This window comes from Primulina eburnea, chromosome 16 (genome assembly GCF_022965805.1).
Source record: "Primulina eburnea isolate SZY01 chromosome 16, ASM2296580v1, whole genome shotgun sequence".
Taxonomy (NCBI): Eukaryota; Viridiplantae; Streptophyta; class Magnoliopsida; order Lamiales; family Gesneriaceae; genus Primulina; species Primulina eburnea.
The window spans coordinates 2,729,708-2,743,456 of NC_133116.1; the positions used below are offsets into that span (position 1 = coordinate 2,729,708).

General features: G+C 35.9%; 4 protein-coding genes across 4 annotated transcripts; all 4 read right to left on the reverse strand.

The window, feature by feature from the left end:
• Positions 1–307: 307 nt before the first annotated feature.
• LOC140817429 (glucan endo-1,3-beta-glucosidase-like) lies at positions 308–3,332 on the reverse strand. Its single transcript, XM_073177097.1, has 3 exons — positions 2,166–3,332; positions 1,097–1,364; positions 308–528 (listed from the first exon to the last, which is right to left on the reverse strand). The coding sequence occupies exons 1-3, from the start codon at positions 3,237–3,239 to the stop codon at positions 500–502; spliced, it is 1,371 nt and encodes a 456-aa protein (XP_073033198.1). The 5' UTR covers positions 3,240–3,332; the 3' UTR covers positions 308–499.
• A 1,342-nt stretch (positions 3,333–4,674) lies between these two features.
• On the reverse strand, positions 4,675–6,946 carry LOC140816424 (uncharacterized). Its single transcript, XM_073175680.1, has 6 exons — positions 6,712–6,946; positions 6,531–6,617; positions 6,320–6,382; positions 6,081–6,182; positions 5,175–5,394; positions 4,675–5,097 (listed from the first exon to the last, which is right to left on the reverse strand). Exons 1-6 carry the CDS (start codon positions 6,790–6,792, stop codon positions 4,982–4,984), a joined length of 669 nt encoding a protein of 222 aa, XP_073031781.1. The 5' UTR covers positions 6,793–6,946; the 3' UTR covers positions 4,675–4,981.
• Positions 6,947–7,799: 853 nt separating this feature from the next.
• Positions 7,800–10,278, reverse strand: LOC140816197 (CASP-like protein 5B1). The gene is made up of 3 exons (XM_073175289.1): positions 9,495–10,278; positions 8,546–8,678; positions 7,800–8,034 (listed from the first exon to the last, which is right to left on the reverse strand). Exons 1-3 carry the CDS (start codon positions 9,623–9,625, stop codon positions 7,834–7,836), a joined length of 465 nt encoding a protein of 154 aa, XP_073031390.1. The 5' UTR covers positions 9,626–10,278; the 3' UTR covers positions 7,800–7,833.
• A 133-nt stretch (positions 10,279–10,411) lies between these two features.
• Positions 10,412–13,749, reverse strand: LOC140816196 (uncharacterized). Its single transcript, XM_073175288.1, has 6 exons — positions 13,575–13,749; positions 13,150–13,189; positions 12,970–13,065; positions 11,491–11,653; positions 11,000–11,267; positions 10,412–10,881 (listed from the first exon to the last, which is right to left on the reverse strand). The coding sequence occupies exons 1-6, from the start codon at positions 13,626–13,628 to the stop codon at positions 10,690–10,692; spliced, it is 813 nt and encodes a 270-aa protein (XP_073031389.1). The 5' UTR covers positions 13,629–13,749; the 3' UTR covers positions 10,412–10,689.

A 13,749-nucleotide genomic window follows, 5' to 3' on the forward strand; every position in this document is an offset into this window, starting at 1 on the left:
TAATATAATGTTTAGATGAAATTAATAAATTTACTACGGGATTTTTATATCTTGGTATAAAAAAGTAGGGGTGATTCGATGTCCCTAAAACGATTTAATAACCCTTCCACCCAATAGGGATATAGATAGATATATAGGAAACGGTAATATGTAACAATATCCACCCCTAATTACGTAAAATGAAATTTTTGTTTAGAGAACAAATTGAAATATTAAATTTAGGAAAGAGTTCATGACATTTTTTTCAGCCACTATTTCAATTTTGATAGATATCAGTTAAATCAAGAATTACATAATTCATGCTGTTAAAAAAAAAAACCGACGATATTTATTACTGACTAAATAGACGACAGGATGCCAGTTTCCACTTGTATTATGGAATTAATAAAGTAAAAAAAAAAAATTAAAATTAAAGGATCCAAAATTCATAAACTATGCCGAGACGAAGTTCCCAGTTACAACGTATCCTCATCTTGGTTCCATCCAGCTTCTTGTGGATTTAAGAAGTGTACCTGCATGCGCCATAACCTGACCAAAACAAATAGATGACGTATGATCAAAGGTTCTAGGCGGGCTCAAAGACGTAAAATATATACACACACAAACATAATATATACTAGTTACTCGGCACACGCGATGCGTGTGTGTACAATCTTTTTTATCATTATCGATGGACTAAAGTGAAATTTGACAAATTATGGAGAGACTAAATTGATATTTGAATTGTTGAAATAAAAAAAATATAAATAAAAGTGTGTGTTGAAATAAAAACAAAAAACAAAAAACAAAAGTGTAATATTAATATCACATAAGGGGTAAAATTGGAAGAAAAGTTGGTGTCCTCTCTAGGTAGTTACTATCAATGCCTCACACTTAATAGATAGTATATATATATATATATATATATATATATATATATATATATATATATATATATATATTATGATAATAATTAGATTTTAACTTTTCCATGTTTCTTGTTTCATTTTACTTGTAAGAATGCCACAGCCACTATTGAGCCACTACTATGGCGTGTTCCATACCCAAAATGGATAACAATAATTGCTGTAGAAACAAGGGAAAGATGAAAACGTACTGGGGTCGTTGGCAGTGAGGATGCCAGAGCCGGCGAAGTCACAGTTGAAGTCATTTCTGCCTTCAGCTTGGTAGTAAGCATTCATTATAAAGGACGCATGTGCCCGCACCGTGTTGGGGTCGAAGCACGAGCCACCGGGCTGAATAGGACCACAGTTTACCCCTTGGCTGCACACGTAGTTTATGTTGGACTGCAGGGCTGCGTCGGTTGCCGCCGGCTTCGGCACACACCATTTCTTCCCTGCCGCTGGCGCTGGTGTAGGAACAGGCTGCACCCATCATATATATAATATTCATTCAGATCAATACATCATTGATGTTTTATTTTAAACTTATTTTAGTAAATCCATAACCTTTTCTTCTTGTATACGATAGAAGTTACTTTTTATTAGAATAAAAAAAAGTGCAATTACATAATTAAAGCTCGGGCATAAAATCGGGAGACTTAAAATTTGAACACAAGAAGTATAAACAAAGCATAATAAAGAAAAAAGCATGTGGAAAGGCAGAACCATGCACCTTTATGCTTAACAGATAATATAACTGTAAATTCATGTGCTAAGTTTTTCTTTTCTTTTAATTTTCTTCGAAAATTGTGAATTCTAACGTTCATATACATTTTTTTAATCAATTAAATATAATATATTTATGCTTTAGATTCTCAAACATTAAACCAAATGAATGTTGATATAAATAATAGAAATTATGATAAATAAAGGAAAAAGAGGTGAGTTTTTATTTTTTTTTTCCCTGTCAGTTGGAGATATAAATGCCCGACCAAAGCACTTTTAATAATCTAACAATTTCAGTTTGATTTATTACTACGTTATCTTCGAATAATTTAATTTGTCACAAAAAAATTTGTGCAGATAATTAATAGATGAGATGGTAGACTGATGACAAAAAGCATAACAATTTATACACAATTAAATAACTAATCATGTTGGATATATATATATATATATATATATATATATATATATATATATATATATTTGCATGTTGTTAATTCTGAATAATCTCAAATATCATCCAAAAATTTGTTAAAGTGTAAGTTAATTAAATCGAACCTTTGCGGGAGCAGCTCCGGCTCCGGCGCGCATGATTCCAACGTCGTATACGGCAGAGAAATCTGGTCGGAAAAGCCCGAAATTCCTTTCTGCTAGAGAGCCCGTTTTCTGATTCTCGTTAAACAACGCGAAGATATATGTCTCAAACCTCCGGTGCGGCATCAATGGCGTCCCTCTCCCAGAATTGTACTGCCTCACAAGACCTCCATTGTACGACGCCGCATTCTCGACCGAGCATTTGGGCTGCTCAAACGTCTCCCCCTGCGACGCCCACCCCGTCTCGCCGGCTACAATGTCGACATCTCCGTATCCCAGTCTCTTCATTGACATGTACACAGCGTCCAATAACAAATCGAACATGTTTCCGTAGGTTCTTTTGGAGTATCTGTCATAATATCCTTTGTTTGGTCGGAACAAAGCGAAATCTGCCTTCTCAGGGCTGTATCCGAAGTACGGGTATGGGTTCACCATGAAAGGAGACTTCGTTTCACGGAGGAACTGGAGCATTGGAGCGAGTACCCCGACGTCCCATCCGGGTCGGAACCTGCCCAGGCTCGGGGGTTCGGATCGTTTGAGGATTCCGAGGGAATGAGCTGTCGTCACCTTGATGTCTTTGATCCCGGAGAGGAGAAGAGCTTTGTGGACGCTTCTCATGGCCGATACGAGGTTGTCGATGAGATTCTGTGGGCCCCAGTGAAGGATTTCGTTGCCAACGAGGATGTAGTTGATCTTCGTCCGCGGGTAGAATGGCTTGATGTTTTCAGCCACCCAACGGCGGGCGTAGCGAACGTTGGTTAGACTGGGGATCTCGCCGTTAGGCACGGTGACGGCGACGAGTATCCCCGTGTCGGCGAAGGCCCGGAGGATGTCTGGGTTGACATCAAAGAGTTTAATACGGTCGATGGTCGTCTTGTCTTTGAGGAACGCGGCGACTTGAGCAGGCGGAGGGAGGTTGTCCCCGAGGGTGCCGTAGTTAACGCCTATGCAGTGCACGGCGGTGATTTGGAGGAGGGCGACGAAGACAGCGGCGGCGGAAGGTAGTAGAGAATTACGAATCCTTGACGACACCGCCATATGTAATGGTTAAATTAAAGCAAGAAGAAGAGAAAGCGAAGAGGATTATTACATACAAATAAAGAAATGATGATGAAGAGTGATTGCACCAATGGTTGAAGAAAATGGTCATAAAAGGCAATCCTTCGTAGACCAATGCCTAAATATTAATTTAAATATTATATATGTATACATATATTAAATAATAATATTCAAGATTTTACCATTTTATATAATATATTAAGTATATATAAATAGATTATGACGATGATAATGATCTTTTCAAAATCGGATGCCATTTGGTGACGTTGATATGATTTAGGTAATAAACGAGTCCATAAGAAGTGATTTCAATTTTTTCATATGATCCAGGTAAAGATCAAAGATCTTCAGCGATCGATCCGAAAAAATCTATTTTGAGCTCTAGCGGGTGTTCTCAGACAAACGAAGCGATCTTTCTGTCACTACCTTCAAATCTGGCATGTGCTTATGTATAAGGCAAAAATTTGTGTGAGACGGTCTCACGAGTCGTATTTGTGAGACGGATCTTTTATTTGGGTCACCCATGAAAAATTATTACTTTTCATGATAAGAGTATTATTTTTTATTGTGAATATGAGTAGGGTTAACCCGTCTCACAGATTATGATCCGTGAGACGGTCTCACATAAGACCACATCTATGTATAATTTCTATTTTTTAAGCAAACAATTTCCAATAAAAATTTCAACCATTTTTTGGATTTAGGGTTTTTTTTTTAATATAAGAAAAATACACTAATTATTCGCCGTACTATAATTTTCATTTATTTTATGTTTTATAAAAGTCCAATTAATAGTAAGTAATAAAAATCTATCTGTACACGTTAGCACATATTACGAGAAAACGCGCATTCAAAACGGGAGTGCTGTCTGATGGTAAAGATTATTACGCGTTTAAAAAGCGTCGAGTTCGTTTCCAATACCGAATATGATTTATTTAAAAAAATTAAATAATTATATATAGTCTAGATTAAATACAAACAATTTACAATAAAATCCACTAGATAAAAATAATGTATCATTGTGGGCATTAATAGTTACTTGCAAAACCTGTGTGAAAAATATAATTTATTACTGATAATTATATATTTTTTTAAAATTGATAGAAGATGAAAATATGAACAAGTTCCTTTCTATTGCCGTCCCCTTTGTACACAAGGGCTGGCAGGCTGGCTTTCTTTGGAAACATATTTTTTTTAGTAGGTTATTTGTGAAACGATCTCCCGAATCTTTATTTGTGAGAAGTATCAACCGTACCGATATTCACAATAAACGTAATACTCTTAACATAAAAAGTAATATTTTTTTATCAATGACCCAAATATGTATCAGTGATTTCAAGCAATTTACCCACGCATGTGTGGAACTTGTTTTTTGTAAATAAATAAACATATAAGGAAAAATATTAGAAATATAAACTCAAACCATTAGATCATCTCAAAACAAAGATAGGATCACCGTGAAAATATGACTAGGAGCTATGAAATTGTGTTGGAGAAGAGCAAAATATAAAGTTACAAAATTGACAAGCTGTCACTTCCAAAAAGATTCAGAATTCCTTATCTGCTCGTCATTTTCAATGCTCATGTCGACCAAATTGAGCTACATAAATTTGTACAATTTTCAAAGACTTGAGGTCCTGACTCCGAGTCACTCAGATCACTTCAAGCTCATGCTTCCCACATGCATCCGAGAAAATATAAAATATGTAATTCTTGATGCCTTAAGGTTGCTTCAATCCTTGGCAAACAAGATAAATCTCTCTGGAACAAGATCTAGTTGCTCGAGGCCTCAGCCAGGATGCCTTTCGGAAGAGTGGTTTACATATTCGGCTCAATTCTGCAGATAAAAAATTCTAAATAATTAAAAGGCTCATATAGAAAGGTAAAGAAAATTTTAGGAAAATTAGCAACCACCTTTTACATCTTCACTTTCAAGAAGCTTAACAACTAGGTGTCCCCCAGGTTGTAGTACACCAGAACCATCGGACCGCGTCTCTGAACGAGCAAGGGCATCAGTCCCAACTGCCAAATTGATTGCTTGCATCCCCAGTTCAGCGGATAAAGCAGAATCTCGATCAGTGATTCCAGAAACAGGGGGACACAGGTCGGACAGAATCACAGAGAAGCCTCTACTCTAAATACAAAAAAAAAAAAAAAAACTAGATCTTAATATCACAAGATCAGAACACAAATGAATTGTTGCTTTTAAATAATTAATAGATCGTCATAGAGAATGTAACATAAGCCTGTGAAACTATTTAACTTAAAAACCAAAATATGTAGAAATAAGCTATTCTTTTAGCTTCTATAAGAAATAAAAACTCAAACACCGTAAAAACAGCAAATGAATCAAAAGAAATGAGAGACTTTTATCACTCTTACAACTAATCACTCTAATAACAATTCCCAAATAATAAATAATGTTTGAATTTCCATCCACTGAAACAGATGTGAATGTTGTGATTTTTCCTTTCTTTGTAATTTTTTTGTTATGTCAATCATAGCATCTGAACCTCAAATTTGATGTTTCCCATGTTGTTATTCCAGAATTACACCTTGCTGCCAACTGAGTTTCCATGAAAAAAATAAAGAACTTTGAAAAATGTATTCAAGTGCTCAAGAACACATTCTGTTGAATATTTGAGATCAAAACCAAGACCAAGAGTTGTTGAAAACTAAATTACGAATTAACAAACACTAGGTAACTGCAGAAGATTGATCTTGAAAACAAGGACAGTAAGTAAACGGAAAACAATAAACAATACACTCAATTATATTAGAATCCGAAAATTGAGCGTTTCTACAAAAAAAATTGTATACCTGGGGAGAGAGAGCTTTAACTTGTTCCCTTGGTAAACTCATAACATCAGCACAAACAGTTTTAACCCTTGAATCACAGTACAGAGATGGAACCTTCACCTTCTGTCCTGCCACAAATCGATAAACAGTTCTCTAAACACCAAACTGAAGAGCCATCTTATTATCTCGAAACAAATTAAACAAAATAACACACAATGACATCGCAAAAGCATAGAGTATCGAATGGATGGAGGCATTACCTTGATGTCAATCCCAACAACAGCTCCTCCCTTTATCAATGGGCCCAAGTTTTGACAAGCGACCTAGATCATCATAATACCCATTAAATTACATTTTTCTCCCATTAAAATTTGCTAGCGAAACATAACACTGATAATCACATTCATTTTGTCCTCAAGATACATGAAGAAACTAGTAACTAAAAGAGATAAGCGTGTTACCATCGGTTACCTGAAGCCAAGCGCCGGGAGCACACCCAAGATCAAGAACAGAAGAACCAGCTGTTATGAGTTTGTACTGCTTCTGCATCTGAACCAACTGCACTTGACCAATACCAATTCAAGAAAGAAGAGAAAATAACATTTCTACACACTAACTATGCATAATACACAACTGGGTTCAAAGGAGATACCTTGAAGGCAGAGCGGGCAACATAACCCAGTCGATGAGCTTCTCTATAGAAGAAATCGGCCGTTCCTGCCCCTCCACTCATTCTGATCTAGGAACGTTGCGGCGGGTACCCACCCAGGATCAGTTTTCGTCATACACTGGCCGACTCGCAATTGGAATACAATAGTCGCAGTTTGTGCAAAGGCTCGTGGATATTTTCTCGTGTGTTTTTGTTCAAATACTCGGAGGTCCTTTACTTTGCTTTGTAACCTATTTTAATTTTAATACCTACATTTTTTACATAATTAATTTTAGTTTTTCATGTGTGTTGAGTTTCAAAGCTACTTTGGTAAAATTAATCAGTTCTATCAAAATTGGTATTAGAAAAAGTATAGACTTAGCTCAACTGGTACCAACACCTAGGTACTGGGTTCAAGTGTGGATGAACACGAAAGAAACCACTTTTCAAGAGTTGGATATTTTATGGGACTCATGCTGGACCATAATAACGACCAATGATCAGTAGTGGTACATGGATATGAGCCGAGACCTACGTTGATTCAACCTGATGACCCATGACGTTACATAATATTGATTTTAACACTTTCTGAATTGAAATTTAGAAATTCTCGCATTGAACTTCACAAAAAATACTAGCCATTCTAACGATTGGTGCAAGGACAGATTATGCCCAAGCACCAATTTATGCAGTGTGCAAATGTATACCAAAAGTATCCTATCCTCGAATCAAATGGAGACCCATGCCTGACGACGAAACACAATGAAGATTTCGAGAAATCTTTTTATGGGCTTTTTTTTTCTGGGGATGATTCAAATTTCCACCCTCCAAAAGCCCTCGGCTCACATCTTCTTCCCACCGGAGAAAAACTACACTAAAGAAGACTGGAAAAGAAGCATGAGGGAAAAGTTGAAGTTTTTAGTATCAAGTTAAGAGCTACTGTTTGGAGAAGGGATTACAACATCGTTCATTAGGAATCATCGAAAGTATACAACTCCCAAATAATACACAAACACGCAAAAAGCATTTCCCGCACGTGAATTTCAACTCATTCTGTTTACATGACGCGATAAGCCAACAACACTCGTGTGTGAATAAAAAAGTTTCAATATCAACCCGTTCTGTTCAAAAAGATGGGACAAGCCAAAACATGACATATGAAGAATAGGCAACAAGAAACCATGAGGCAAATGCCAAAGCTATGGATATCTGAAACATATCGCACGAATATTTGGGCTCTATCACACAGAAGCTTGTATCTCTGGTAAAGAGGACAATAACACCAGCAGACGAGCTAGCAGCCGCGAGTGATAGAGTAGCTGTAACCTGCAGAAGGAACGAATTAGTTAAGAGTTTAAAATCCACTTTTGGATTGAAATCACAGTGGTATAAGAATGATCTCGGTAGGATATAATGGCCAAATGATGTAACATTGATAAATAACCATACATTTTGGTTTCATACAAAGATCAAGCAACACATTCCATCACATAATGCTAAATTGAATTTGCATTTTGAGAACGTGAAACTAAAAATAGACTAAAAACTATGTTAGATAGTTTTCCACTCATACTGAAATTACCCTCACATTAACAGCATTCCCCAGCCCTCAAACACTGTGTGCTGCATAAAATGGCATTAGGCTTTTGTGTTATCCTAAATCGACTCAAACTCCAGAAAACAACTCTCTTTATGGCAAGTGTATAATTAGAGGTTTTATTTGATAATCCCTTTGTTTCAAGAAAAAAATGAAAGCAATGAAGAATTTGTTACTGATATAATGTTACATGCGAGTATGTAAGTATTTCAAACAAAGGTTAAGAGAGATGTTAGTTACCCAATCTCCAACAACAAGAAGACTGACTATGAAGTGATTATGAAGACCTTTGTTGAATCTCAAAGCATGTATGTCGAGGCATGCAAGTCCAAAGCTCCACAAAACTTGAAGACCCATGGATGCAATCAAGTAGCTGTTAAAATATGCGAACAGATTAGCAATCTTTGGGTGAATTCCATGATTCAGACACCAGAAAGTTTTTAAATTGCAGAATTGACCAAGACTCTCAAAATTATTGAGTTCAAAATCATATAAGCAGGCAATTTCAAGTGGTAGAATAGTTGTTTCAATTTCAGCCAAGTATCAGAGAAATAGAAATTGAACTTGCAGTACTGATTTCAGAGAAAGCGAAGTAGAACACAAAAAAAATATGAAAGAAAAACTTTCTTTTTCAGCCATGACAAACTGAAAAACATCAAACAGAACTGGAAAGAGGGAGCCAACATTTCAACTAGGTCAATAAGAACCAGTTCTGTGTTGAAACCCTCGGTGATCTAGTGGCACCTTGGCAATCGTTTTGATCAATGGAATATGTTTCCTAGATCACACGCATGGAAATTAAATTAACAAATTGAATAATGTATACACATCTTGAATCCAAATATTTTGTTGCACACGTTTAGGAAACTTTTCATAATAGGTTTCACATTCATCTACGATAGTCTCCATTAAATTTTAAGTGTTACTCACCTACCTACCACCTGCAATTTACGTTAATATGCGTGGTCTGTTTAATGAGAGACGCTTTGGAATACACCAAAAACAGAAACTCTATTCAATTTTTCTTCTTTCAAAACTTCTCACTTCCTCCTTTTAGTAGGCACGACCAAACCCCAAAACTATTTGTAATATACTAATATTTTTTTCCAACAACCGCATGCAATGCAACCCATATATAGAAAATAGCAAATAAAAACAAATCGGTAAGAAAAGAAAAGGAAGAAATTACCAAAAAGCCGTAGTAGTAGAGAAGCCAGAAGCAGAAGCCATGATCCCGATAGAACTAGCTGCACACATACACTGCCCAATCCTTATTACTAGCCCACTTTTTTTCCCTGGACCGCCAAACACCTCTTTCATCTCTCTTCCAGCACCCTCTGAATTTTCGAGTATTTTTTTGGCCAAGGATTAAATTTCTACGAGGTGGGTTTTTCTCCACAACAAGCAAGGATTCAAATTATCAAATAAAAAAGAAACTTCGTGATTTTTTAAACAGTATACGTCAAAATTCTCTTTGCTCTCTCCACAAAGAAAGATGGGATACTGGGAGGGAAATGGGAGAACAGTGAGGGGACGATCTTCCGATTTCACAACACTGAAATGGGAATTGAGGCTGAAACCTTTTTTTTTTATTATTATTTATCAAAACATAATCCTTTCTGTTTACAATTGAATGGTAGACAGTCATGATTATTTGTTGGAGGAGCTGATTTCAGATATATCTAATAATCTGCGATCTCGCACCACTTTTCAGTATTTACGGATACTAACAAAAAAATAATAACAGAAATAAAATAAAGTTGAAAAGAAGATGGGGAATTTGCGTAAATTCGAAGTTTTTTTAAATGATGAATCACGTGACAGTCACAGATTGTTCAAAAACATCTTACATCTGTTTCTTACATTTCCAGTGATGAATTTGTTGTTGATTGTTAATTTGGATAAATAAATACTTATCTCAAGATACTGTTTTATGCGTTCATATTTTTTAATAATATATACAAAAGTAGTTATTATACTTTTAAAAAAAAATAAAAACACATAAACTTTTATAAGATCATGTTCCATGTCAATTTTATGAAATAAATGTCAATAAAAGTCCACAAAAACCAAAAGATTTTACAATATTGTTGCACACCAACTAAATGAACTAAACCAGCAGGACCAAACTCCCCACTATTATAACAACATAACCGATATCACCAAGTATTTGTTAATTGCACATTCAAATACACCCTTTTTCACACATTTTTATCTATTTCAGTTTGTTAGAATATTAACGCCCGACAAATTACAGTCTACAAGCCAAAGGTTGTAAGTAGTAACATTTCCATCCAAAAATATAAAATAAAATTATTTTTTACAGTTTTCTCTTCCAGTAACGAATGCACAGCCTAGCGTCAGCGAATCATACCAGTATGTAGCTAAGCGAAGAACCACATTTTGATAAAGATTGACAAGCCCATTTGCAGCACGAATGCAGAAATGACGACAATCGTGAGTTGGCTACTCTGGATATAAGATCTGAGGTTCAAAGCAACGAAGCTCGATGATGCAGCACCAGCAATTAATATTATAGTCCATCGCAAAAATTCAACTGGAATAACCAGCAGAAACTGGAAGTACCCAAAAAAAACGTCACATCACATTCTGAATATATTGGCAAATAAATGACTTGCAATAAGAATGCGTAAGATTGGATTTCATGCCTATAAGATAGTCATTTATACTTACAGAGCTTAGGACAAAAATGAAAAGGGAATATCCCCACAAGCACCAAAAGCGAACAAGGCTGGCACTTGAACCCATATATTGAAGCAAAAAGTAGTACGCGAGTGGAACTATGAGCGCATAACCATATATGGATCCTGCAGCCACATTTAAATAGTTGACATCAAAGGTCCATGACGAAATGCTGCTTCTTTGCATTAGGTAGGTGGCACAGTTTCCGAGGGAAGCAATCACAAAAACCAACGTTGTGGAGATCCAGACAAGACCGTAACTGAAATATGATAAATAGTAAGGATTCCAGATGAGTCTGATCGATCAGAAATGGAAAAGGACCACATCCTTCATCAAACAACTTGTATCTTAATTTAAAGTTAAAGGCTTGATTCATTTCAGACTTGGAGGAAAAACAAACAAATTTGTTGATAAAGAAGTTACATAAAATTAAGTATCAAAAGAATGTCAATAAGAGTATATACAATCACCATACAACTTACAGATCAGGGTTTGCATCAATTTTGCTGACAAAATCTCCAGTGGTAGGATATAAAGAACTAATCAATCTGTTCAACACAGTATCTGTGTCTACATTGAAATATTGTGAGTAGGAAGAGATGTTAAAGAATCCCTTCCAGTTTGTTTGTTGCTGCTCTCCACCATCTACAACCATTAGCCTTAGTACATAATTAAATTGCACAAGCAAGATCCTTTAGCTCAAATCATTAACTTATTCAATTATTCAACACTTAGAAAGGACTTGGGATAACAATGGATGCATCATCCACACAAATATCTAAGAATCATTCTCACATGAGAGAAGCTCGCCTTTGATACAAACATCATGCATAAAGAGTAATATGTGAGTTCCTTAATACGAGATAAGAAAAAGATAGAACTAACAGCAAATTAACATTGTGCATTCAGCAGGAAAAAAATCACCGCACATCTTAAGTGACACATTCCATTCTCGCTAAAACCTGTATGAGATTTACTCACCTGAAAACCATTAGATTGATCCCTATACTTTTACTTGAATTCATAGATTTTACCATTACTGTTCGTGATTCCATTTCCAGTGTAAGATGTAGATTGTAGGCGAAACAAAGTTGATGCAAAATTTTGTGACTGAATACTACACATGGCTCACATGAGAGAGAGAGAGATGCGTGAATCTTATTATTCAACTTTCTATGTGAATGGTCCCACATAATAAAAAAAAGTCCCACATATGAAAAGAAGAATTACATCACCTTGGGTAAATTCCATAATAATTGGTAAACACCACACAATGAGACATTTTTTTTATTTTTTTTGGTTGATAATGTGTTGTACTCTTAAATGATAAAGAAAATTATTCATGAATTTGGTGATTTGCGGATAGAAAAAGAAGCAGGGCAGTTTCCTCTTGAAATAGAAATCAATATTTTATATGAAAGCTCAGAATTTACACATGGCATAGCAGGCCTTACTTGCAAAAACACCCGAATGAAGGAGCTAACACCCTGGTGCTCCTCGATCTTTAGAAAGGAGACTAGTGAAAGTACCACCAGGTCATGCTTTCAAGAAAGGACTGGGGACTGGTAGAATGTATCTCAGTCCCTTCTCTATTATTTCCAGGCATCTCACATCTAATTGCCTATCCACCTACTTTATCCGGTCACTCACAGTTTGTAGTACTCTAATATTTTTTTAGCTATTCTACCATAACGAAGAACTTACAGAATACAACCGCTTTCAAAACCTACTTCAACCCTGTTTGAAAATATGTATTTGCATAATCGGTAAAATTAGAAGCTAATAAAAGTGGAGGGATTTTGTTGGATGATAGAAAACAAAGTAATGCTTTAATCTTCACTACCAGAACACAGACACGATCAATTTTCAACCAAAACATAAATACAAAATGCTGCAGTTCGACACACTCTGATCCCTGTAAAATAACTGCCATCAAAGAGTTGATGAGGAAAAATTCTCACCACTGACACCACCTACAGTTTGATATCCCTGACCCTGACCCTGACCCCCACCTCCACCGTTGTTGGGAGGAAATATTTGCAAATTTGCACCAGGAACTACATAGAGTTTCAAAATGGAACTTGTAAGCTTTGGTGGTCAAGATTCATCAAAAACTGGATCTTTGATATAGAAGCTCATACCTTCTTTATTGGTGGTCTTCTGGTCTCCACTAACAACAGCCTGCAAATTTTTTTAACATGGAACTATGATTTCATTTAATCTAAAATATCAGCTGGGCAGCTGATTCAATTTGGTTTCCAAACATTTGTAATCATAATTTTGAATTAATCATCAAAGCACACCAAATTCTTGTTGGCTAATGATTAGTTAATTACAACAGCCACGACTACCAACAAAAAATTGACAATAAAAGTAGTCCTCGCAAACGAATACGAGATTTCGTCAATTTTTCAAGCTCTCGGAGCTAGTAATAAATTCATAACACCGATATATCCATATCTCAACCAGATCAGATTCGATCAAATAATTCCATAACGTAGCTTATAACAAAATTTCTAGCATAAAGGAGAAAAAAAAGAAAAGCTAGACAGCAGTAAATGCGTACCGGAACAGAGCCTAGCAAGTGGCTGGAGGGAAGATTGGCGAAGGACTCTTCCATCGGATTCAATCTATTAACGAAACGGGAAACACGTTGTATCCAAGCAGTGATGCTAGATGGGGTTAATCTCCGCAATATCAAAACTGTTGGGGGTGTTATTGTGATTTCGAGTGCTTAGTTT